The 26,153-nt window shown below is 41.1% G+C and overlaps 1 protein-coding gene across 17 annotated transcripts in view; it reads right to left on the bottom strand.

Moving 5' to 3' along the window:
- Nucleotides 1-2,755: 2,755 nt before the first annotated feature.
- Nucleotides 2,756-26,153, bottom strand: part of itpr1b (inositol 1,4,5-trisphosphate receptor, type 1b) — a 135,008-nt gene continuing 111,610 nt past the window's right edge. For all 17 annotated transcript variants that reach the window (XM_061831424.1, XM_061831426.1, XM_061831428.1 and 14 more), the window contains 9 exons: nucleotides 21,035-21,210; nucleotides 20,628-20,792; nucleotides 20,286-20,475; nucleotides 19,647-19,730; nucleotides 18,478-18,626; nucleotides 16,997-17,162; nucleotides 16,082-16,242; nucleotides 5,710-5,871; nucleotides 2,756-3,950 (listed from right to left, as the gene is read on the bottom strand). In XM_061831424.1, coding sequence (XP_061687408.1) covers nucleotides 3,864-3,950; nucleotides 5,710-5,871; nucleotides 16,082-16,242; nucleotides 16,997-17,162; nucleotides 18,478-18,626; nucleotides 19,647-19,730; nucleotides 20,286-20,475; nucleotides 20,628-20,792; nucleotides 21,035-21,210 — 1,340 coding nt within the window. In that variant the 3' untranslated portion in view covers nucleotides 2,756-3,863. The remainder of the gene's footprint in view (nucleotides 3,951-5,709; nucleotides 5,872-16,081; nucleotides 16,243-16,996; nucleotides 17,163-18,477; nucleotides 18,627-19,646; nucleotides 19,731-20,285; nucleotides 20,476-20,627; nucleotides 20,793-21,034; nucleotides 21,211-26,153) is intronic.

Here is a 26,153-nt window from a genome sequence, read left to right as displayed (position 1 = left end):
ATAACTACATTTATTATTCACTATTAACTGCTGCTTTATAATCAAGTTTTTTTGTTTTTGTTACATTGTTTCAACTAAGATTTTGTCAATCTTGTAACTTTATTTTGGGGAAAAAATAATTTCAGTTGAATATAGCACATTACATTTCAAGATTAAGAGATGGTAAACATGTTTTTTTTGACAATCATGGCCAGGTTCCAAGTGGTTGTGTGGCTGCCAAACATTAAGGGTTTGGCAGCATGCTTTAGTTTGCAGTGTTTTATGCTTGCTGTCATGAATAGGATAACTGAAACTGGATCCGCTGGTCCCGATGAGCGTGTCACGTTGCCTCCCAAGTGCGAGCGAGCAAAACAATGTTGCTACCCCGGGGTCAGGACGTCACAAGACGACGAGCACCGTTTGCTGTTGGATGGTCGTCATTCATTCTTCAATTAACACATTTATTTCATTTTAGACCTGGTAAATTTTGATTTAAAGGCACTCTCTAAAAGAGGATTTAAGCAGATAGTTTTTTTTGTCTCAAAATACTTTCAATATGTTTGAACATAAGTGCTGAAAACATGAAGTCTTATAACAATATAGTGTTGAATAGTTTAGAAATGGCTGTTGTGGGCGGGGCTAATACATAGCCCCGTAACATCACAAGGCTGGGATCTACACAATACTTTCTTGCGCAAGTCCCCCGCTATTTTCAGTGGTGCCTCGGAGCTCGACCGATATGGGTTTGCACAAATTGGACTAGGGCCACAAAAAATGCCTCAGAGTTTTACCCAATTCTCAGAGACCAAACACCTGAGCAAAGCTGAAGCCATGTGGAATGGGTAGCCGGTCAAGCTGAGCGATGCCGAACGCACACGGGGGTGCAAGCCGGTAGTAATAGTATGAGCACGGTCTCAAGATTTGTATTTTTTAAAAATTCTCCTAGTACCTTCTTTGACATGGGCAGCAGTGCTACCAGCAGCAAAAGAAAATGGAAAGTTGTGCAAACCACAGTGGATTTAAGGAAGGAGAAAATAGGGTGTGTGTTTGTTACGGCGCTTGCTAACTACAGTGACGAAAATAAGTATTTGAACACCCTGCTATATTGCAATTTCTCCTACTTAGAAATCATGGAGGGGTCTGAAATTTTCATCGTAGGTGTATGTCCGCTGTGAGAGAGATAATCTAAAGAGAAAAATCCAGAAATCACAATGTATGATTTTTTAACGATTCATCTGTGTGATACAGCTGCAAATACGTATTTGAACACCTGTCTATCAGCTAGAATTCTGACCCTCAAAGACCTGTTAGTCCGACTTTAAAAGTCCACCTACACTCCATGTATTATCCTGAGTCAGATGCATCTGTGTGAGGTTGTTAGCTGCAAAAAGACACCTGTTCACCCCAAACAGTTCACAGTTCACATGCACCTACGATGAAAATTTCAGACCCCTCCATGATTTCTGAGTGGGAGAACTTGCAATATAGCAGGGTGTTCAAATACTTATTTTCTTCACTGTAGTATCATATGGCCAAATTGACTATTTTTACAATACTAAAGAATAAAAATGTAATAAAGGGTAGCTAGTGTTACTAAAGAAGTGACTAGCATTACAACGCAAAGGCCACATATAATCGAAGAAATGGAGAACCGATGCGATCACACCACGACCAAAAAGGTAAAATGGTAAACATGTAAGTTGCTTAAAATATATGCATTTTTTATTGTTTAAATATAGGGTTTACATGTTTTTACAAAAATCGGAATCAAAATAGGGATTTACGAGTTCATATCTGTAAAAATATGTCATGTTTAAAACTACAGTAAAACAGCAAATGACCAGAGACAGACAATTGAAAACATCAACTTTAGGAAGAGGAAGTGATATGAAAAAAAAAATTAAAATGAAAAATCTGACATTTTGCAGCTACTTTTCAAATCTTAAAATTACAGTCATGGACATTCACCAAAGCAACTGTAATTTCATTACACATTTTGAACCCATAATGTAATAGATGAAATCACATTCATTGTGTAATGAAATCACACAATCTAGTTAAATGTAATGAGTTCCTCCCCAACATAACACATGAATGCATAACAGTGGACTGGATCTTGCCAGCAAGTGTGTGCATTCGGGCTAGCGTTTGGCCATCTTCGCTTCAGGGTTGCACAATGGCTTTCGTCACCTTGCCGGCAGACTTGGAGAAGAACAGCTAAGCAACATGTGGATAAAAAGCGAGTGCCCATAAGGACAATAAAAACATTTTTAATCAGAGAGGCAGAAGTACACACAATTTCCTGTGCTGACCCTCATTTACAAATTGTGGTGTCCATGTAAAATGTGTAAATCAGCCATACGTACATTTATCAGTAACATAAGCAGATAAGAAAATTTTAGACTTGTTGGATGATCAGGTACACCAGAATTCATGAAAAACTCAGTATCACAAAATCTATCACCTTTAATTTATTAACCATAATTGATGTTTTACCTATTATCCACCACCTGTAAACTGGTGTGTTTGTTCAAATGTGGTATTTAATACCATTAAGTAACAGTTAGGTCATTTGAATTAATTAAAAACAGTAACCACATCTTGAAGATGTTAGAAGATGACAAAAAAAAATCTAATTTCTTCATTTTCAATGTGGAGAGGCTAATGTATGATTTTGTATGCAGGTTTAAGAAATGGCAATCATTGTGAAACAACTCATCTGTATATCACCATTTCGTTTATATCTAAAAATAAGACAACATAATGCAAAATAAAAGATAATTAGATTCATTTTAATACATAGTTATACTGTAATATACAAATGAACATGATCTTTATTTATTATTTCTAACAATTTTATAAAGTAACAGCTTTTCTTGTCTATACAAGTGCAAAGGCAAGCAATAAACTACACAAACAGTAAAAAAAAATACAACAATGGTATGAAGACATATGACAGCGTCTATCTTCTCTATAGCTTATCCCTATCAGGGTCACATGTGAGCTGGATGTGACAATTAAAGTGCAAGCACAACTAGTTTGAGAACAAGAACAGTCACAAAGCGACAGAGAAGAAATGCTGAATTATAATCGTTTCACTAAGAATGACTTAAACTTTCCAGAAATCGTCAGAGGGTGAGTGACTCTTAAATTATGTAACACAGGTACAGTATACTTGACTGATCATTCAGTGTCTACAGTTTGTACTGAGAGAAATAACAATAGATAGTAATTACTGAGAATGACGCTTAGGTTTACATAGGTGAAGGAAAACTATTACATATGATATAGCAAGTTTGTGCAACAGATTCTTATTGAGTGCAGGGCACTTCACTTAAATAAATAATGAAAAAGAAAACTTGAGGAGGTCATCTTATTAAATATACTGTGCAGGTAAAATCAAAATCAAGTCCCTATTTTATCCAGTAAGAGTTAATAAGATTAACACAGTGAAATGAGATTTTATGGAACTCAAATCCACACGCAATTGCATATTTGAGTCTAAACATTGAACAAAATACAAAGGAGAACAAAATAATACTGGTTGTTCTGTCTAAAATAGATAAGTGATTTAAAATGAAGGGTGAGGAAACTGGACCAATTCATCCTCTCCATTTAGAGATTGTGACCAGTAAATGACACACATAACTAAACCCAGTTGCAGTATTACATCAAAAACATTTGGCACTAACAGAACGGGGTGGAAGAGTATCAATGTTCTGAGTGGTATCTGTACACAGTAGAGCTATAAACCATATCATGACGACAACTACATTACAGTTTCCGTCGAAGTTCCAAGTTAGTGTACTCACACTGGAAGCAAGAACTGCTCCGTCCTGACAATAAGGCTCATGCTGAGGCGCTTCAGGTTCTGTCTAGTGGGCCTACGCAGGCTGCTGGGGGTTCACATTCATGTGCTGTGGGTGTCCCAGTAGACCAATCCGCTGCTTTTGCTTCCTTTGTTCGGTCATCTAGAAGAGGACAAAGTAGATGCATAGGGAAAACAAACAAACAAACTGTTGAAATAAGTGTCCTCTGCAATAGTACAAATTCTGAACTCTAGGGTAAATCAATCTTTACTGTACCCTACTATCATGTATAGTGCATTTGTGTTCTGACACAAAATGCGCAAATATGCAACACTAGAAGTGAAAACCACACAGTCGTACCACACACTTTCTGTTAGAGTCAACTATGTGCTAGATTATTTGCACCTTGACACAAAAGCTAGTCGTGGCCCAACATTTTGACACTCGTATGTTTCACTGACTAACTGATGCTTTGGCTTTCATTTTTCTAATTCACATTGCCCCTTTGTTCTAAATGAGCATTAGAACTAATTTTGCTAACTTAAAAAACATCAAATCAGATATTCTCAGAATTTCATGTCAATACTTCAAAAACCGGGACGTCTTTACTAATGAAAAGGGTTTTGAAATTGGAGCATTGGTGCAGCATCTGCAGTGTTGCGGACTTTGTGTCGGTCCGTTGTGTTACAGAAGGAGCGAAGTCGAAAGGCGTACTACTCAATTTACTGGTCGATCTACATTCCTAGCCTCACCTATGGTCACGAGATGTGGGTCACAACCGAAAGAACAAGATACAAGAAGCTGAAATGTGTTTCTTCCATAGCATGTCGGAGTTTTCCCTTGGAGATAGGGTGAGAAGCTTGGTCATCCGGGAGGGGTTCAGAGTTGAGCTGCTGCTCCTCTGCATCGAGAGGAGCCAGATGAGGTGCCTGACGCATCTGAGTTCGAAAAATCCTGATTGTGTGAAGTCTATTTGAAATGTTGTGGGAGTATGGTCAGTGAAACATAAAGCCAAGTCACATAAACCATGGGCCACAATGGTGTATCAAAAGTTAAAAGAAAGTGGTCTTGTGCCCTTTAGGAGAAATATGATTTGTTGGTAAACACCAATTCAATTAATAATTGACTTACTCTCAACTCTTGTCTTTTGCACTTGTAAATTGGAAGATTCGGGATTGGAAAACAATATAAATAATTTTTGGGGGTGGGGATATAATTGTTTAAATTAAAATCAGCCCCCCACATCACAAGTGTTCAGCAACACCATCATTTCCCCCTGTCTGGGTCAAAAGGTCTCCATGACATTCACTTCCCCACATATGGTTCTCATTTCAAGTGTAAAGCATTGTACAATTCTGTTCACTAGAAAAGCAAGACTGCAAAAAAATTGTGCAACATACAACGCATAATCTTGTTTACATGCCTCAAACAACGGAATGGCAGTTTGAATTACAATACCAGCGATTGGTAAATTATGTAAAATGCAGTCACGACAAGTACTGTAAGCAACACTGAGTTGAAGACAAAGGGTGTGAATAAATAAGTAATTCTATTTAATAAACTTGTATGTCAAGTGACCGATGTCCAAATTTAGACCAAAAACATGTTCTTATTCTCCACATCATGAAATCAGAGACATCACAGAGAAATATATTAAAGCACCACATGTTCACAAGTTGGCATTTATGAATTTGCCCATTTACAGATTTTTTTCCCCTTTATTTGCCATTTTTGTGTTCAGGCCAAAGCAGTAATGTTTGGCAAAATTTGGTGGCATCTACAGGATATTTCATTTAGATATAAGTATTTCTTTGCATACATATCGTGGCATCCATAGGCCATTACAAATGTTTTTAGGGAGACGGCGCATAATTTACTCCCTATTTTTTGGCAGTGCTCATTGTAATGAAGGCCAACCAACCTGTTCCTTGAGCTCTGTCAGCTGGCCAGAGAGGTTGGACACCAGTTTAATGGTGGACTCCAGCTTTTCCTGGAGGCTTCGGATTTCATTCTGCTCCCCATCTGCATCACTGCTGACCAATGACATGGCCCTCATCCGGGGAAACCAGTCCAAGTTGTGATCCTGGTGAACAGAAATTAGCCACCTCATGTCCGTCATAATGGCACGCATACTGTATATCAGATTAATTTTGCATGATTTTCCTCTGCGGGCTTGCTTGCAGAATATGCTAAAGCAAACACATTCAGTAATAAATATGTACGAACAGATGAAGTAGTGATTAAATTCATCTCAAACAGTTTCAGCATATCAACCAGCACAGAAGAGAACATTTAAAGAATGAAGATACTTAAAGTCAAGTTTGAGGACTTTCTAATGGTTTTGGGTTGTGACAGCTCTTATTTTGCAGACAAGAATAGAGGACACAAGACATTTTGGAAGTGTGGAGCTGGAGTTTCAAGAGCTTTCACAAAATTATGGCAATTACTATTTTGGAACAACAGTATACAGTACGTGTCTGTGTATATTCGCTGTCATCCAGGACATAGTCATCCACCAAGGACAAATCGAGCCAACTGTATATAAAAAAAAAAAGTAAAGCTGCCTTGACTCAACCTTTGCAGAATCAGAACTACAGCAATTGCCACCAAAGTGTCAAATATGGCTAAGTTATTGTTATGGGGCCAGCACAGTGGAGTAGCTGTAAGGAGTTGGCCTCACAGTTCTGGGGACGATTCGATCCCAGCCCTCCCTGTGTGGACTCGGCGTGGGTTTTCTCTGTGCACTCCAGTTTCCTCCCACATCCCCAAAACATGCAACATTAATTGGACACTAAAAAGGTGTGATTGTGAGTGCAGTTGTTTTCCATGTGCCCTGCAACTGGCTGGCAACCAGTTCAGGGTGTACCCTGCCTCCTCCCCGTTGACAGCTGGGATAGGTTCCAGCATTCCCGCGACCCTTGTGAGGAAGAGAAAAAAAAAAAAAATAATTAAAAAAAAAAAAAAAAAAAAATGGATGGATGGTTATAATTGCAAAAAATGTAAGCAAAATTGACATTTCAGGATTGTGTATCAAACTAGTAGCCATTCTTATTATTCAGGTCTCAAGAAGAAAAAAAGGGTTTGTGACACATGGACTACACTCCTTAACACTTCACAGTAAAAAGGCCAACTTGGGTGAATTCTTTCACAATTCTATTTTATCTCTTTGGCTGACTTGACCACCACATGCCATTGGACGTATAACTATGCTGTCTGAACCTACCCCCAAATTAGCCAGGAGTCATGTGAAGAGGTCAATCCTTCACCCTTAACACATTTTTCCCACACAACCATGTCACTGCCACAAGACCATTATAACTAACGCACAGAAGGGTGCAGCTACTGAAAAATGTCCTCATGACATGGCTCATTTGGAGATATGGGGCACAACTGAAACATGGATAACACAAATGTGATTATAGCTAAAAATATGTCAAAGAGAACAAACAAACAGAAAAGCTTCCATTTCCACAGACAAAATTAGTCTCACCCCAAGAAAAAAAATTAGGGGGAACTTTCTGTATAAGACACCACGACATGATATACAGTAACGCGATCCATGAGTCCTGATTTGCAATAAATAAGGTCAAAATAAGTGACGGCATGGTGAATGACAGGTTAGGACATTTCACAGTTCTGAGGACCGCCGTTCAAATCCTGGCTCCAACTATGTAGTTTGCATGCTCTCCGCGTGCTTGGGTCGGTTTTCTCCAGTTACTCCAGCTTCCTTCCACATTCCCAAAACATGCATGGTAGGGTACTAGAAGACTCTAAATTGCCCATAGTTGTGAATTTGAGTGCGAATGGTTGCTTGTGCGTATGTGTCCGGCGACTGGTTCAGGGTGTACCCCGCTTTTTGCCCACACATAGCCGGGACTGGCTCCACCAGACCCCACAACCCAAGGGAGGACAAGTTGTACGGAAAATGGATGAAAGGTCAACATGATAGTATAACATCTCTTGATGTGCCACTGTTATTCAATGAAGACGACTGAAATTCTTTTCCATTTTCTTCCATTCAGTGTAAGAACATTTTAGCTGAGCACCCAATCATTTTTCTGCATTGACATTTTCTTCACTCCAACTTTTAAACAAAGATCCCTGTTCTTCTGACAATGTATAAAATGACCCAATTTATTCAGATTTTTAGAGTAGTGCAACAGAGTATGTCAGATATTTATCTTCATCACTCAATAATGGCACTTTTATTTTTTCATGTCATGACTGACAATCAACAACAGAATACCTGCTAGTAACCCAAATTATTTCACATGTAGAAATGGAAAATCCATCAAGAAAATACACTGATCTAGTTGGTAATGTTGGACAGCTTTAATTTTAAACAACTATGTGTATCCACACAACAAACCGGTGAAGGGGAATCCCATAATACTAAAACAACGATTAGCACACACTCATTGTGAAAGAAAAAGGGAAATGCCATACACAGGCTTCATTTCCAGGACGTGAATAAAGCCTCTGTAGCCCAGTGGTTACAAAGGGGTTTATACACACAATATCCTAGAGCATTCCAAATTGTATTTCGAAACGAAAAAAAAGATATATCTCGGGAATTTTATGGTGTCAACACTATTTTAAAGTATTTTAATATTACATGATGCTTTCCACTTTCAATTCTGCAGATATTGTAAAAAAAAAAGTAGACATGAAAATGTTTACTTGATGAGCATTATGGAATTTTGATAAATACCCAATAGCATGTGTATATATGTGTGTAACTTTTACAATTGACTACTCCAGACATGAATTCAGACTACTGTAGTGATTCAATGGTACTGACAAAACTTGTGTCGTCATTATTAAAGTCACGAGAAAGAAACAGGATGCTTTGTGGTTAAACTGGCATAAGGAAAAAAAAAATCATCCCACAAGATACTTAACAAGGTAGAAGTCCTCTTTGTCAACAAATATGCCCAAAATACCAATAAAACTCACCACTATAAAAGACATCATTACAGTATACGGGGGAACACCAAGTTTTGTTTATTTCATACTGAAAGAAGATGCTGGGTTTCACATACGCAATAAAAATGAGGGCAGCGTGTGATTACGAGTAATCACTTAACTTTGTGTACGTGACACTTCAACCTGACTCCCCCGCTACTGACGTCAATCTAAGTCATTATCAGAGTAGTCTGGTTTTTTTTTTAAATGCCATCTCATTCCACAATATTTCATTATAGAATAAATGATTCAAAGTAAGAGACAGACCCCAATAGATACTGGTTCTGATGGAAATCACAAATAGGCATAATTTTGACACAAAAGTATTGGAATCGTGAAGTAAATTTTAAAATTTTTGCTCTAGATTGAAATCATCTGGGCTTGTCAACAAAAGAGAAATACATTTTTTTAATCCACCAATTTCTCATGTGACTAAAAAGTGTTGAAACACATGATTGACGAGTGGTTTTTGGTGCCTAGGTGCATTAACGTGTAGATTGCTACAGATGCAGTAAGTTCTGTTGGTTGAACTTGGCTCGAAAAGTTTTTTGCCCTGACCAACCAACGAGAGGACAGAGAAATGCTAGGGCTAGGTAGGTGGCCCTGAGAGGTGAATTTGAAATCTAATTGGTTAATGAAACATCCCTGTTAAATCAGCCAGCATGAGTGTTTGTGATGGCCTTCAGAAGATGACTGTAGACTGACATGGCAGCATGTAGTGGCTGAAATCCGACTGGAGCCCAAACATTTAATATATATCGTGAAAGCAGTTCAGCCAAAAGAACCGCTATGACTGTAAACATAATCGACTGATGGGAGTGAATTAATAAAGTTTCACTGAACAAATGTTGGAACTTTGGATGTAAATGTAGACCAATGCTTCTGATAGTGTTTAGGACAGCAGAGAAAGTGTTCCTCTTGACGTGGCGAACATAGTTCATGCATTTATGTCATGTCTCACCTTGACTATGTTGGCATACTACTTTCTGGTCTTCACATTTCTAATATTAAAAGCCTGCAGTTAGTAAAAAAAAAATGCTGCAGCAAGATTTTTGACAGGAATGAGAAATGTTAATCATATTACTTTGATCCTGGCCACTTGGCATTAGCTCCTGGTCCCCTTGGGATCCAATTTTAAGATTTCGTTCCTTACTCATAAAATATACCATGGTTTAGCTGAATTAATTGAACTGTATGTTCCATCCCAAAAACTAGGCTTGCAACACATATGTTTTTGGGTGACTCCAGAAGCCAGAAAGAAGTAGTTAGGCTGCAGAACATTTTTGATTCGGGCTCCAGTACTTGGAATGTCCTATCTGCAGTTATCAGAGCTGGTACCGCAGAAGAAATCTTTAACTCTCAACGGTAAAAATAGTTTTTACAGTTTAGTATTTAAAGGACAGTACATGTAGGCCTGTATGAATGCCACTTGTCTGATCTCCCCCGCCCTACTCTCCTGCTTTGAGAGGGGGTGAGGTGGGGATGACCCAATCTGAGGCTGTTGCTGTATAGATTCTGCACCTACCAAACGGGACAACATTGGGTGGACCACTTTGCTGAACATGTTGTCGACAATTGCTGCCGACTGTGTCAGGTCGTGTGTCAGAACCACTTTACTGAAACCATTTATCTGTGGCGCTTCATCTCTTTAAATGGACTCTTTTGTCATCTTAATTAACAGTACAGTACCAGACTACATGATAAATGTTGCCCAAGTGACATCAATTGCAGCCTCATCAATATTGGACCCCCTCCCCCATGCCGTACCCCACCATTTGTGGTAACTTCAAGGTTTCTTTTCTACCCAAATTGAGTTATGAGTTTTTCTTGCCTGATTGGGTGGGTTACATTCGGGGATCTTGCCAATCATTGCCAACTGTGAGCCTGTGAAGCCCTTTGAAAGACTTGTGATTAGGGGCTATAGAAATAAACTAGACTTGCTGGCCTTGATGTGTCACCAATGAAATAGCCATTGCAGATTCTGTTTATGTATAAAATATTACCACATTTCCAACATGTACATAGAGATGTCAAGTTGTCTGATTAACCCCTTGATTAGTACCAATTAACCACTGGCATGAAACAAAAGCATCTTCGGTGAAAAAAAATCTACAGCTACAGATGAAGGTCTGACAAGCTCTGAGTAAAACAGTAAGATTTTCCAGACCAAGTTTGGCGGCTACACTGCAAAATCAAATTTGTAACCCTGAGACTTAATTTCCTCCTTATCCGTTTCTTCCATTTTGCAGGGCTGATTATTATTTATTAAGTTTTTCCAATCCCTCCTCATGCCCAGATACCATTGTGGAGCCACTCGAAGATTTCATCGACGGAACTTTCCGATCGTTTCGTCATGCAAGCGAGTGGATCCCTCTGTGACCACGCCAGCAGCCCGCTGAAAACAGATCAACTCGCACTGAAGATCTACTACCCAGCTCTTTGGGCTTTGTCTGGGTCTCTGGGTGGGGCGGGGTGGGGGATCTGATGTTGCATTCCAGGTCTGGGTCCTCCTCTTCGCTCTCTCCGGTGAGCTCTGCCATGGTAATTGGCCTCACTTGCTCGGTTGTGTTGGGTCCCCAGCTGACTTGGGCACTAAGATAGAGGGTTGGCACCTCCTACCTTGGACAGCCTTACTTCAGGTCCCATTCTGGTTGCAGGGAGATGGTTGGTGGTTGCAGTACTTAGCTGTAGGGAGGGAAGGGGCTGCCCCACTTCTCTCGATGGTCGACCAGCTGGTCGAGCTTGACCTGCAGGAGTCAAGCCTCTTACTTCACACACACACTGCTCAGTTTTATTACTCACACTATCCATTATGCGGTGGCACAGTGGAGCAGCTGTAGAGCATTGGCCTTACAGTTTTGAGGACCAGGGTTCAAAGCCCCGCCTGTGTGGAGTTTGCATGTTTTCCCTGTGCCTGCTTGGGTTTTGTCCAGGAATTCTAGTTTCCTCCCACATCCAAAAAACATGCATTCATTTGAAACTCAAAATTGCCTTTGGGTGTGATTGTGTCTGCGATTGACTGGCATCCTGGTCAGGGTGTACCTTGCCTACAGCCCAATGACCGCTGGGATTGGCTCCAGCACTCCCGTGACACTTGTGAGGATAATCAGCTCAGAATATTAATGGCTGGAAGTGTTTTATGATACGTTTAAAAAAATGTCAAAAATTATATTTAAAGGGAGTATTTTCTGTCAATGATGGATTGAAAGCTGACATAAATTATTTAGAAAAACAAATGCGGACAGAAATAGATAATGTATCTTTTCCTCATAGGGAGAAGCTTTGCGTCAGATCGTGGTCAACTGGTACAATGGAAATGTAAAATCTGGACAGAGAAGAGATAGTCCCATGCGATATAGCAGTGATACACTTTCTACCGGTCCATTATGTACACGAGGCACACTCAGAACTCATTCAGGGTCCCCAATGGGACTGGCAAGAGGCATAATGATGCAGATGCCAGGTCGGGTACGGGCACATCTGTGCTGATCTGCAGTATGGTTGCTTCACATCTCTGCCCTTCTGGTCCTCCAGTTTTAATGCATCATACACCTGTCAGTGGGGGGAGGCCAGTGTCGGCCGAGGAGGACATTTGGCCAGGTGTTCCAGCATGCCGGCCTGCTTTCTGACCAACTATGCCTTTCTTCTGCAGATTTTTAATGTTGTAATGTTGACGGTGGTTGAGGCACACTTGGCGGGGCGTTTGATTTTATTAGGGGCAGAAGTCAAGTGCCCATGACCAACTTTCATTTGATTTAGGGTACCGCCCAAGGTTCTGGTGAGTGGGTGGAGTCCCCTTAGATGGGTCCTGTTAAAGAAATCATTCAAATGTTCTCATTTTGTACATACTATAGTTGGTTTCCACATCACCACCTAACTTCTACCTTTGAATTCATTGTCTTGAAAACAGATGTCATCAATCAGACAGTCACACACACACACACACACACACACACACCACACACACACACACACACACACACACACACACACATACACTCATCATGTGATTTATGTGAATAAAAAGAAGCTGCAGGGGGACACGAGTTGGAGTTGGTTGGAAGCAGGGAGAAGTCCTGTTGCTCGCCTTGCAGTTAGTAAAACTTGAAGCCTTGTCTATTCGCCTTCTTTTAATAGAGAGTCAAGCTTTTTAAACCTGACAGGTCCCCTACGGGATTTGTTTGTGGGCTTGGCCTTCCCTTAACCAGTTAACTGACATGTATGTTATATTGTGCTCATTGACCCATTAAGTTCGATAGACACATTATAGGCTTCAATTGCTTGTGCTGGGACACCTAATAATAACACAAGTTATATTATGATATAGACTAACAGGTTCTTACTGGATTCTTACTGGATTTTAAACACTATAAAAAGCTATTTGACTAAAAAATTAAAAATCTTAGAGGCCAGAGTATCTCCATTATTTTAATATGTAAAATAATGTATGACTATGTCAGGAAAACTGGTACAAGCTGAAAAGTTTTGAGCGAGACAAACAATACTATGAATATTGTTGTGTTCCAATGTGCACATCGCCATCCAAATTCAATGCCGTTTTAAACTATGACAGCTTTCCCTGGGATGTTTAATCCAGTCATGATTATGTGCAATGCACTGTCCCAGAACCTGCTTTCCTGGGAACCAACAGAAAACAGTCAATTAAAAAAAGCAATAAACTGTTAAGCTGACATCTGGAACTAAAAATTAAGTACATTTGGATAACAAGAATTTGACAACATTTGCTTCTATTAAGGCAAGATGGGAATAAACTACAGTACTTACAGATTTTTTTTTAAGGAGAAAGTGTGTACATTTCCCATGTCTGCTTTATTTCACACTAATTAATAATGCCAAACAGACAAACAAAAGTCTAGGAAAAAAATATTTATATTTTCTGCTCAAACAACATATGAAGGTATTGATAACTAATATTTATGAAAAACAATGTGAGGAAGGGCAGCCAGGTGCAGCGACCTTTTAGGGTGTTGGCCTCACAATTCTGAGGACTGGGGTTCAAATCCCGATCCCACCTATGTGGAGTTTGCATGTTCTCCCCCTGCCTGCGTGGGTTTTCGCCGAACACTCTGGTTTAATCCCATGTAAAAAATATGCAATAATTGGAGACTCTAAATTGCCTCTAGGTGTGATAGTGAATGCGAATGTTGTCTGTCTCCACGTGCCTCGCGAGTGGCTGGCAACCACTTGAGGGTGTACCCTGCCTCCTGCCCGATGATAGCTGAGATTGGCTCCAGAACTCCCACGACACTTGTGAGGATAAGTGGCTCAGGAAATGGATAGATGGATAATGCTAGGAAGAATATTAAATTACATTTTCATATCCAAAGAAATAAGAAGAGGCATACACCTTGAATCTGTCCTCTAAATTTCTACTTGGTGCTTTAGATGAGGACGATGTACATCTGTGATGGTTAGTTTGGACAAGTCCTGTAAACAAGGCGTGCAGAATAAAGCTTTTTCTACCCGGGAAAGACCGAGCCGTACTTCAGCATCATTCCATGCAAAGACCATATTTAAGAAACATGTTGATTTGGTTTTTGGCTCAGGACAATATATTGGAAAATAGGTATACAAAGTTTAGCGCAAATGTTCCAGGACGGGTGTGAAAAACAGTTCAATGATCAAAATCAGAATCTTCCTTATTTGCCAATTATGTTAAAAACCTACAAGGAATTTGTCTCCTGTAGCTGTAGATGGTATGACAACAGACAGTCAATTGATGGAGAATACTTTTGAGGCATAAAGAAATAAAAAAACAACAACTGAGCATTAAAAGCTTACCTGTAATGTGGTAATGCTGGTACCATTTATTTTCTTGACAATTGTCCCCTAGCAATTCAAGCAGTTTGAAATGACTTATAGAACAATAGTCCAAAGCAATGACCATTGTGTTAATGGCACAGAGACTTCAAGAAATTGATGCAGTTCAAAGTGACGGGTAGTGTGATAATCTGGGACAAAGTCGATCCGCAAATTTTGCAGATGCTTCTCAGACACATGAGTAGCCAGTATTGGTCAAGAACAGATATTCAAATAGTGCAGCGTGGAGAGATTACTATAGCAGGCGAGATGCTGACTTGGAGCAGGTTGGAGGACAGGAGTTTGGGAATAACAATGCAGAGCTGATATCCACGAACAGGATCCTGGCATCGGTTCCTGCACCGTTGAGGTGTTATAGGATAAAGTACAGCCTCATCTGCAGACCTATTTGCTCGGTAGGGAAACAGCAGGAGGTTCAGCAGGGGGTCAGTAACACTCTTGAGGTGGTCCAGCACGAGGGGTTCAAAAGATTTCATGACCTCAGATGTCAGGGTGATAGGCCTGTTATCATTCAGACCTGAGATTGCAGTTTTTGGGGGACTGGAATAATGGTGGAGCATTTGAAACAGGGTGGGGTCATATAGTTGTAAATAATAGTTAAAACCTAAACTGCAAACTATTTTCCCTTTCAGTGTTAGACAGGCGATCAACCAGTACACCTAATAAGAGATCCTGCTACATTTGCTTTGTTAATAATCATTGAGTGAGAGGTGGTAAGCATTGCAGCAAGACGAAGTGTGGCTGGTTCATCATAAAAATGCACCTGCTTACAATGCCCTGAACATCTGACAGTTCCTCGATGACAAAGACATAATCACACAGGAGCAACCTCTTTACTTATCTGACCTGGCTCCATGAGATTTTCCGTTTTTCATACGCTCAAGTGGGTGATCAAGGGGATCCGTTTTGAAGACCTGGACTACATCAATATGGAATTGACAACAGAGTAGAAGAGGATCCTTAAAGAATCATTTCAGGACTGCATGAAGGAGCGGCACCGAAAACTGAGAAAGTGCATTAGATGCCTGGGGGATATTTAAATGGGGAAATACTTTAGTTTGGATTTGAAATATATTGTATGTTTTCTCACAAGTTCCAGAACTTTTGTGGCATACTCCCAATAAAATTGGCCAGATTTTGTTCAGTAACTCTTGTTTTGTATGTGTGCACGCGTTTCTATTTTGTCTCCATGTTCTCTAGGTGCCAGAGGGATTAAGAAATATATTCCAGAGGCAGACGGTGTGGATGTTAATTCTCTATTCACAAAGCCGAGTCATGCAATAATACTTCAGAAGAACTCAAGGGGATGGATTACATAATGCTGAGTTGTTAATCTTGGTTCAAATACTTAAGACAATACTGCGTAATACCTGCGCTGCAAAAGAAAACTATCGCAGATGACTCAATTTGAAGTTGTTTGAATGTTTGGAGGGAAAGATGGAATATAAAAGTATTAAAATATTCTAAGTGCAATACAATAACCTTACCCGGATCATTTCAGCCACGTAGCTCTCAGGGCCAGTGTACTCCGTTGAATCTTTAACCTTCACCAGAACGATGAAGAATAGGTAGTGCCACATGTTATGTTCCACTTTGATGTGCTCTTCAAAGGTAACGGTCTTATTGTCAAACTTGTCTCTCTCCAGACCTGTAACAATAAAGGAAAATACCCAAACATATGACACATGTAGATGTAACATTAACAACAGGTTTCCCTAAAATAAACTCTTTTATTATTATTTACTTGAGGCTAACTTGTGGCAACATGGCGTATTTGTAATTTTGACCTCAGGAAAAAAGCAAGAGGAAATATGGTCATGTGGGCTGGGCAGATAAAGTGTCAAAGCATTCATTTGATAAAAATATTTGTGCATTTTTGTTGCACTAAATTACAGTTAATGTGTCACAATCCTTACACGGATTTAAAAAAATGCCTTGCCAAACCTCCGTAAGAAGCATTAAAAAGCCAACAATTAAGAGTTTTGTAACAGAGTCTATGGATCCAGATCAAAAATAAAAAAAACAAAACAAAGAAATACTCCACTTCCACAACCAGCAGCAGTTTTGAAGAAAACTGGCTAGGGAGGTTTGCTACATGTGAGAATCTCTCATTTCTTCATATGAGCATCCAAGCTGGGTCACATTTAGCAAAAAAAAAAAAAAAAAAAAAACAGACAAATGCATGTAATTGTCGGGTGAAAACCAAGATCGAACTTTTATTGCCATCATAAAAAATTAAGTCATTTACCTTAGTGTTATTTTTAATAAAGAAATGGCATTTGAAAAGGGGTGTGTAGACTTTTTATTTCCACTTTTCATCAATGATTAGACGAAACCTAAGCCAACTTTGTCAAACACGTATCATTAAAAAAAAAAAGCAAGGGGGTGGGGGGACAACATACCACAAATAAAACATGTTGTCTTCAGGATTTCCTCTTTCTTTTGCTTCTCACTCCTCAGGTCGGCAAATGTATCAATGATGACACCAAAGATGAGGTTGAGAACGATGATGATAACCATGAAGAAGAACAGCAGATCATAGATCACCCTGGCTGCAAAGAGCGGTTCCTGGCCAACCCAACAGAAGAAACTATTTTAGTTGCAGTCACACTGGGATGATCACACAGAACACTTGCTGACCTTGGAGTTTTCACAAATTCATTCCTGCTCTTCTTCCCATAAATTTTTCGAGTTGAACAGTGAGTCATGTTCAATGGAAATAAAATTTTTAATTTTGGCCATCTGAAAAGCGTGAAAAGAATCAATGATGATAACAATGATTGATTCAAAGTAATTGTGGTTATTGGGCTTGTTAGATTGCGTTGTGTATTTAAACAAAATTGATTAATTTTTAATGAATGAAAATTATGATGGTGCTTTCATTTAAAAATTTGTCAATTTGAATGTACGATCAATGTTGGTGTTAAGTGTCCAGTACAGGTCATATATCTAATTTTAGATCTTGTTTTGGCAACCAAATCCTCTATTCTAGCATCTTGTAATTGATGCATTCGTCGCAATGGCGCAGTTCTAGTTTCACCCTTTAAAGTACGCAACATGATTTTCATTACATAATTTTTATCCAGTTCCTTACTGAATATTGACCATGGATTGAAGAATGAGTTCAAATTGTACAGTGGAAAAATTCAACTTCATAATATTGTACTTAAAAGAAAAACAAGGTGATAAATTAATAAAATAGAATGTAAACCACGAAACAGTTTGTGCATTATTAGCTAACGTTTCATTCATCAGTGTGCTGCACCTTTTGATGTGCCCACCTTGGCCACTGGGAGAAACTATTGCGATTGCATACTGCAGAATCAAGTTTGTCTTCTGATGTTCTATCACTCGGTAAGTTGCGTTAACATTAGTAATTTTTTTTGGATCAAGGAGGCCTGTGTTGTTCACCCGACGCGTTTAACTATCCGTTTCTTAAAGGGGTCTAAAAGCATGATTGTCGATGCTAACTTTTAGCATGCCGAAGGTGTTTTGTATTCATTTGTTCGTTGTTTGTTGGCATTAAGATAGCGGAATTTCCTAAGGTAAAGCTGTGGTTGTTTTACACAGATAACTTATAATTGTCTAGATTTTATGCTTAGTTTGACCATGAACGTCAAGCAGGACTGGCATGAAACAGCTGGAAATGTTCACCATTTGTTAAGTGGTGCATACTGTGAACTGAGTTGAATTGATTTTACTGCCACCAAGTGCTCATATCAAATGACGAACGACGTCTTGTATCTTGAAAAATTCGGAAGTCATGTTGCTCGTATGGCAATGGGATCACTACATATCTGGAGCTACGTGAATTCACTTGACATAATTTTGGTATAGTGTTCTACCAAAAACTATTTGGGTATGATTTCTTCCACTTTTGTACCTCTTTGGATGGTTTCCGCAGTACATCCCCAACACCTCCTCCACTTCTTAGGCCATGGCTCAATACTGTGACAATGCACATGAGTAAGGAATCACACGTTCGTTCTTTATCCTCGATCACCACTGCAGATGGCTGGATGGCAAGAGAAGCTACAGAGAAAAACACACAAATTCACACAGTGAGTCTATGTGTCACTAGATAAAACAATAAACCGTAAATTGCTTGAAGCTCGGCATTGCAAATGAAAAACTCAAGTGCCATACCTCGTTCAACAAAGTATATATATATATATATAATTGGGATTTTCCTATTGGAACTAAGCATTCTGTCTGCTGAGACACTTATTTAATTATTAAGCACCAACACTTTTTTTTAACCTGATGCCATACCTGTAGATTATAGTGTCAGAGGAAGCAGCATGCACACGTCCGCACACACAACCAATCAACTGAAAATATAGAGATTAAAACCAACTACTTGGACCGATCTTATTTTACGGACTTGGGTTTATCAGGGTCTTTGAGGTCATAATGCTTCTGGGAACTTAACAAAAGTAACAAAGTAAACAAAATGCGTCAGTCACGAGCCACCCAGAATTTGACTGGCATATGAATACAAGAACAAAAAAAAAGGGTTATATCCCAGGCAGTCGAATAATTCATCATGGGTGCTGGATCAGGTAGCATGTATGTTCGTCACCCATTGCAAGACCCTCTTCTTTGAGGGAACAACCGCTCCCCGCCATCACGGAGTACAACCAATGACCTGCGTGGGCCTAATTGCCGTCACCCCTGACCTGTAAACCCCATGGCCCTATTTAATGTTTGAAGCTTATTCTCGTGAGACAACAAGGAGCCTTGCCGTTTCACCCGGCAACCTCAAAAGCCCCCCAATAGACCCAGTCAGTCTAAATCCAACCATCAGTCTGAGCAGATTTACAGCCAAGCAGAACAAATCATCTTGGACTGAATCAGTCAACTGCGAGGGATTGAAGATCGGAGCATTAGTCTTACAAGCGTGCACACTCGCAGAGACAGAATAACTACATTCAGTTTGGGGTCTCCCAGGATTGCATGCACACAAAAATATGCCTTTTTCAAACTTTGTCCACCTAACCCAATGTACAGACAAATTGCTTTTTGTTGCTGTTGCTTTTCCTTTCTACTTACGAGCTTCTGCCGAACAGTTTTCTCCATTTTCTTTTTGGCACACTCCGCCCGAGAAGAAGTGTCCCATAATACTGGCTCCAAGTTCTGTGGGAAATGAACGCAAAGCATGCATTAGTAGATCCATCTATCCATTCATTCATTTTCTGAGCTGCTCATCTTTGCGAGGGTCGCGGGAGCATTAGTAGATATTTTTTTAAACCATTTTTCGTGGCAAACATTATATTTTCAAGTGCATTTTTCATGTTGAATCAAACAACAAGTTTGAATTCAACATTCTAGAGAATGATTACACAGAAATCTAGAGTTTAGACCACTGGCATTCAAGACCTTTTCTAAATCCTGCAGGGAGTGTCTATAAAATGAATTACAAAACATATGTTTTCTTCTTTTCTTCAACTTTGTAACGCAAATAGTCACTGGTGATGACAATAAGGAATAATTAGATATTAGATACAACCATACCAGAAACAGAAATTACCTCAGTATATAGTTTGAAACGGAAAACCTCTGTCCTGAATGGTCAGAGCGGTACAACATGGCTATGGCAACAATAGATCAAAGACAATAATAAAACAGTAACGTAGACACTAAACAATAATGGTTATTAAAAGAACTGAGAATCCTGTGCTGAGAACATACCCAGGGATTTGTTGGGTATCCTGTCAACAGCCAAAATGAAATCGTCTTTGAAGAAGATGTAGCCCACAATAGAGAAGAGGTAGACGAGTATAAGTGCCAGTACAGCTGTTAGAACAATGGAGCGGCCATTACGAGTCACACTCTTTATAACGTTCAGCAAGGTCTCTTCTCGGTAAATCAAATCGAAGAGCTGAAAACAGAAAATATTGTGTTTTGTTTGTACAGTAGGGTGTTTTTTCCCCACTCAAAGCAAGTTGGAGCCTGTTCTCACAACATTATAATTTATCTTCGAAACAGGTTGAATGCATGCACATTTTGCAGTGTGTTTGTGTGTGCACCCACTAGCAAGCTATAAAAGAAGACATGAACGAAGACCCCCAGGGTGCAGATAATCAGGTACAGGAGGTGGTACAGGAACTCCACATCCATGATCATGGCTCTGTAGCCTCGGGTGAATGTTCCACGATTGCCAACAAAACTCATCAGGAAGATGACTTTATTACATAACTGATAGCACAAAAACATGTAGAGACATGAGTCAGATCACAGTGGTAGTTTAAAAATAAAAATGTTGGCAATTTCATTGTTAAGAGCACTAAATATAAAGTCAAAGACAAAGACAGTAGAGAAAATGTGTCAAGTATAATTAGAGCCAGCCTCCTATTGAGCAATATAATCTGGCTGTGACATGGTTTTGCTTTTGGTACAAATAGTTACTACTTGTTTGGAAAACAAAGGTTAATGCTTACATTAAAGCCACCCAGAAGCAGTAATGTGGGCTCAAGGCCCACAGAAAAGATGAGCCGCAAGATAGTCGAGGCAATGAGTGCCCGGATACCGTGAGGCTGAGGCACAATGATGACAATAGCCAGAGAAACCAGCATGGCTAGCCACAGCAATGCAGACAGATGAGGTTCCAGGGTTCCTGAAGACATGGAAAGCTGTCAGACTTTTACGGTGTCCCAAATGTTAAATTAACGTAGATCATAACATTACAAAACTAATATATTGATATGCATGGACAGAGTGTGAACATGGTGCCCATTAATACGACTCAGATGTTAGAGAAAATGTTCCCCATTTTGTGATTATACTTTATTTTTTCATCAAATCCCTTATCTTACATCACCATTGAGAAAACTAAATCTTCTGAACTATTGTAAAAGGATCCTGGTAACTTGTAGCATGTACGTTTGACATGCCTGAATTGGGAGACGCTAGGAATCATTTCAGATACTGAATGTTTTAATATCCATCTGAAAAACATCCATTCCCTCCCTCCCAAAAAAGTCCATCGTAGAAATGACATTTACTGAACATTGTCTACCTTGTGACAATAGTTTGTTGTTTTAAGTAATTTAGACGTCGGGTGAATGACTACCTCCTCGGTGGCACTAACACATTCCAGTTTTAACCATGAGGGAAAATAACAGGAAAATATTCATATCAACTAGATGGGACGTAAAATGGTGTCCTTTCCGTTGAAAGCCTCCTTCTCGCCTCTGTGCTCACAAGCATGTAACACTTACTTGTTACATAACCCGGCTGGCTAAAAATATACTTGGCTCAAGCTGAATTCATTGGGGATGGACCCGGATGCTGCATTGTAGCATGCCGATCTGGCGCTTGCACTTGGCAGCAAAGACAGACAGAAGGCTGTACGTCACACACATACTGTCTGAAACCATTAATTTCATCTTGCTTGCCCTTCCGCAAAAAGACTCGTGGGAACGGATCATAAAGTAAACCTACAATACCTGTAGGCCTACATGGTTTGTTGTAGGACGTTAGTCTGATTTTCTTGAGCGGGTCATAGTTACAGTATGTTTTTGGAAAGACACCTCTACAGTGAATGCTCATTTGATTGTTTTTTTTTGACTTTAAACAGTATTATTACTAAACAATATGATTCATGTGCAGGTAGTGACTCAGTCACCATTGTCAAAAACTGTGAAGTGGTATTATCAATACTGCTGTTTAGTTATCATGTTTCTTTTACAATTTATATAAAACATTGTTTTTTTCAAGTTTAACTGTTCTTGAAACCGTGTGGCTATATTACAGGCCAAATGTTAGGTCTGGAAATGACGCCTCAGGCTTTCACAAGACCTATGAAACTAACAGCCATACTGTATGACTTTTCTATGGCGACTGTACTCAAACAACCTCTTTCGTCCTATGAGGAAGTTCCAACAAAGGGGATCTCGCCGTTCAACCCCAGATCAGAACAATTGAAAGTTCATGACCGTGACAATGTGTGTCTTTTCTCCGCTCTGGAACAATGGAAGCCTTAATGTCCATGGTCCACAACTACTGCACTATTAACAGAGCAAAACAAAGTTTTGTCCAGTACAACTTTTACTGGCACAAATTTCACAAATCACTTTCAACATATTCGGTACACCAACTGCGTATCTTTTTTCGTCTGTGCTGACCATAACACTAAATGTAGACTTTGTGAAGAACCAAGACCAAACATGATCTTGAGCAGCACAAATAAAAAAACAGCTTTGTGGTCTGTGGGTATCTATTCGCTCAACGATAGCTGGGACAGGTTCTTGTATGCCCGTGACTCGAATGAGGATAAGCACAAAAGAAGACAAATGAACAAGTGAAAAACTGAAGGATTCTGCTCCACATTTGAGATTTCAAAATTCCATATTTCCAAACATTTTGGGTTAAAAAAAAAGTGTGAAGTTTTGAGTAAATGGATGATCATTTATGTGACGGTTGATGCAATCTCGCTTGTTCTTCATTAACTGGAGGACAGCATAAAATTGAGGAAGGGCATCACTGAAAATCAATTGGTGAATTGAACAATTCATATTTGTCCTGTTTTTGTGACAAGAATTGTCCGTGTATTTTGATCGCCTATTTTGTTGCTTTCTTTGTGTTGATTTCATCCCTCTTGTCCACATGTAAGAGTTCAATAAAATCTTGAAGCATTAAATCTTTGTGCCACTTATTGTATGTAATTTTCCCATCAATTCCTCAGCAGCATTCCAGTGACTAAACTAGTTGTAATCACACAAATGTAAACTATTAAATCAATCCTATTTGTTTTAAATTGGCAAATTTCTGTACTACTTTCAGTACTTCACGTTTGCTCTTAAGAAAATCTGACTGGTTATTGTGTTTGCAAGTATAATCTAAAGACGAAGGGTGCTGCGCATTATCCATCCATCCATTATTTACTGCTTTTCCGGGTTGGGTCGCAGGGGAAGTAGCTTCAGCAGGGATACCCAGACTTCCCTTTTCCTAGCCACTTCTTCCAGCTCTTCCGGAGGGATCCCGAGGCGTTCTCAAGCCAGCCGAGAGACATAGTCTCTCCAGCGGGTCCTGTGTCGTCCTCGGGGTCTCTTTCCCGTGGGACATGCCCGAACACCTCACCAGGGAGGCGTCAAGCAGGCATTCGAATCAGAGGCCCCAGACACCTCATCTGGCTCCTCTCAATGCGGACGAGTAGCGGCTCAACACTGAGCCCCTCCCGGATGACCGAGCTTCTCACCCTATCTCTAAGGGACAGGCCGGACACACATTTCGGCCGCTTGTATCCGGGATCTTGATCTTTCGGTCACGACCCTCAGCTCATGCCCATAGGTGAGGGTAGGGACGTAGATTGACTGGTAAATTGAGAGCATCCCCTTTCGACTTAGCTCCCTCTTTACCACAACGGACCGATACAAAGTCTGTATTGCTGCAGATGCTGCACTTATCCGTCTGTCGATCTCCCGCTCCATTCATCCCTCACTCGTGAACAAGACCCAAAGATACTTGAACTCCTCCACTTGGGGAAGGATCTCATCCCCGACCTGGAGAGGGCACACCACCCTTTTCCGACTGAGGACCATAGTCTCGGATTTGGAGGTGCTGATTCTCATGCCAGCCGCTTCAGACTCAGGTGCGAATCGCTCCAGTGAGAGCTGGAGATCACGGCTTGATGAAGCCAACAGAACCACATCCTCTGCAAAAAGCAGAGATCCGATGCTGTGGCCACCAAACCCGACATCCTCTACGCCTCAGCTCCGCCTAGAAATTCTGTCCATAAGTTATGAACAACATCGGTAACAAAGAGCAGCCTTGTCCAACTCTCACTAGAAACGATTCCGACTTATTGCTGGCAATGCGGACCAAACTCTGACAGCGGTCATACAGGGACCGAACACCTCGTATCAGGGGATTCGGTACCCCATACACCCGAAGAACCCCCCCACAGGTCTCCCCAATGGACACGGTCGAAGGCCTTCTCCAAGTCCACAAAACATATGTAGACTGGTTGGACGAACTCCCATGCACCCTCGAGGATCCTCCCGAGGGTGTAGAGCGGGTTCACTGTTCCACGGCCAGGTCGAAAACCACATTGCTCCTCCTGAACCCGAGACCCAACTTCCCGACGGATCCTCCTCTCCAGTACCTGAGTGGACCTTACCAGGGAGGCTGAGGAGTGTGATCCCTCTATAGTTGGAACACACCCGCCGGTCACCCTTCTTGAAAAGGGTGACCACCATCCCAGTCTGCCAATCCAGAGGCACTGTCCCAAATGTCCACGCAATGTTGGAGAGGCATGTCAACCAGGACAGCCCCACAATATCCAGAGCCTTAAGGAACTCCAGGCAGATTTCATCCACCTCCTGGGCCCTGGCACAGAGGAGCTTTTTAACCACTTGGGTGACCTCAACCCCAGAGATAGGAGAGCCCGCCTCAGAACACCCAGACTCAGCTTCCTCGTGGGAAGGCCTGTTGGTGGAATTGAGGAGCTCTTCGAAGTATTCTCCCCACCAACTCACAACATCCCGAGTTGAGGTCAGCAGTGCCCCTTCCCCACTATACACAGTGTTGAGGGTGCATTGCTTCCCCCTCCTGAGACGCCGGATGGTGGACCAGAATTTCCTCGAAGCCATCCTGAAATTGTTCTCCATGGCCTCACCAAACTCCCCCCATGCCCGGTTTTTGCCTCAGCGACCACCGAAACCGCATTCCGCTTGGCCAGCCGATACATATCAGCGGCCTTGGGAGTCCCACAGGCCAGAAATGCCCGATAGGACTCCTTCTTCAGCTTGACAGCCTCCCTCTGTTGGTGTCCACCAACGTGTTCATGGGTTGTCACCACGGCAGGCACCGACCACCTTATGGCCACAGCTCCGGTCGGCTGTCTCAGCAATGGAGGCGCGGAACATCCTCTATTCGCATTCAATGTCCCCCGCCTCCACTGAGACGTGAGTAAAATTCTTTTTCCACGAGGGCATTGAAGTCTCGCAGCTGAATGATGGGAGTCGCAAGAGGGGGCGCTTTCCAGCACTCCCTCAAAGGACTTCAAAAAGGGTGGGTACTCTGCACTGCTGTTTGGTGCATAAGCACAAACAACAGTCAGGACCCGTCCCTCTACCTGCAGGCAGAGGGAAGCTACCCTCTCATCCACTGGAGTAAACCCCAATGTACAGGCCATGAGCCGGGGGGGCAATAAGTATACCCACACCTGCTCGGCGTCTCTCCCTGTGACAACTCCAGAGGGGAACAGAGTCTAACCCCTCTCAAGAGGAGTGGTGTCAGCGCTCAAGTGGTGCGTAGAGGCAAGTTCGACTATATCTAGTTGGAACTTCTCGACCTCACGCACTAACTCGGGCTGCTTCCCTGCCAAAGAGGTAACATTCCATCTCCCTAGAGCTACTTTCTGTAGCCGGGGATTGGATTGCCAAGGTCCCCACCTTTGGCCACCGCCCAGCTCACATTGCACCCGGCCCCTATGGCTCCTCTCACAGGTGGTGAGCTCATGCGAAGGGGGACCTATGTTACCTTTTCGGGCTGTGCCCGGCCGAGCCCCATGGGTGCAGGCCCGGCCACCAGGCGCTCGCCTTCGAGCCCCACCTC

This window comes from Syngnathoides biaculeatus, chromosome 10 (genome assembly GCF_019802595.1).
Source record: "Syngnathoides biaculeatus isolate LvHL_M chromosome 10, ASM1980259v1, whole genome shotgun sequence".
NCBI lineage: Eukaryota > Metazoa > Chordata > Actinopteri > Syngnathiformes > Syngnathidae > Syngnathoides > Syngnathoides biaculeatus.
Note: the sequence above shows the minus strand (reverse complement) of the source record. Positions and strands in the feature narration are given on the sequence as shown.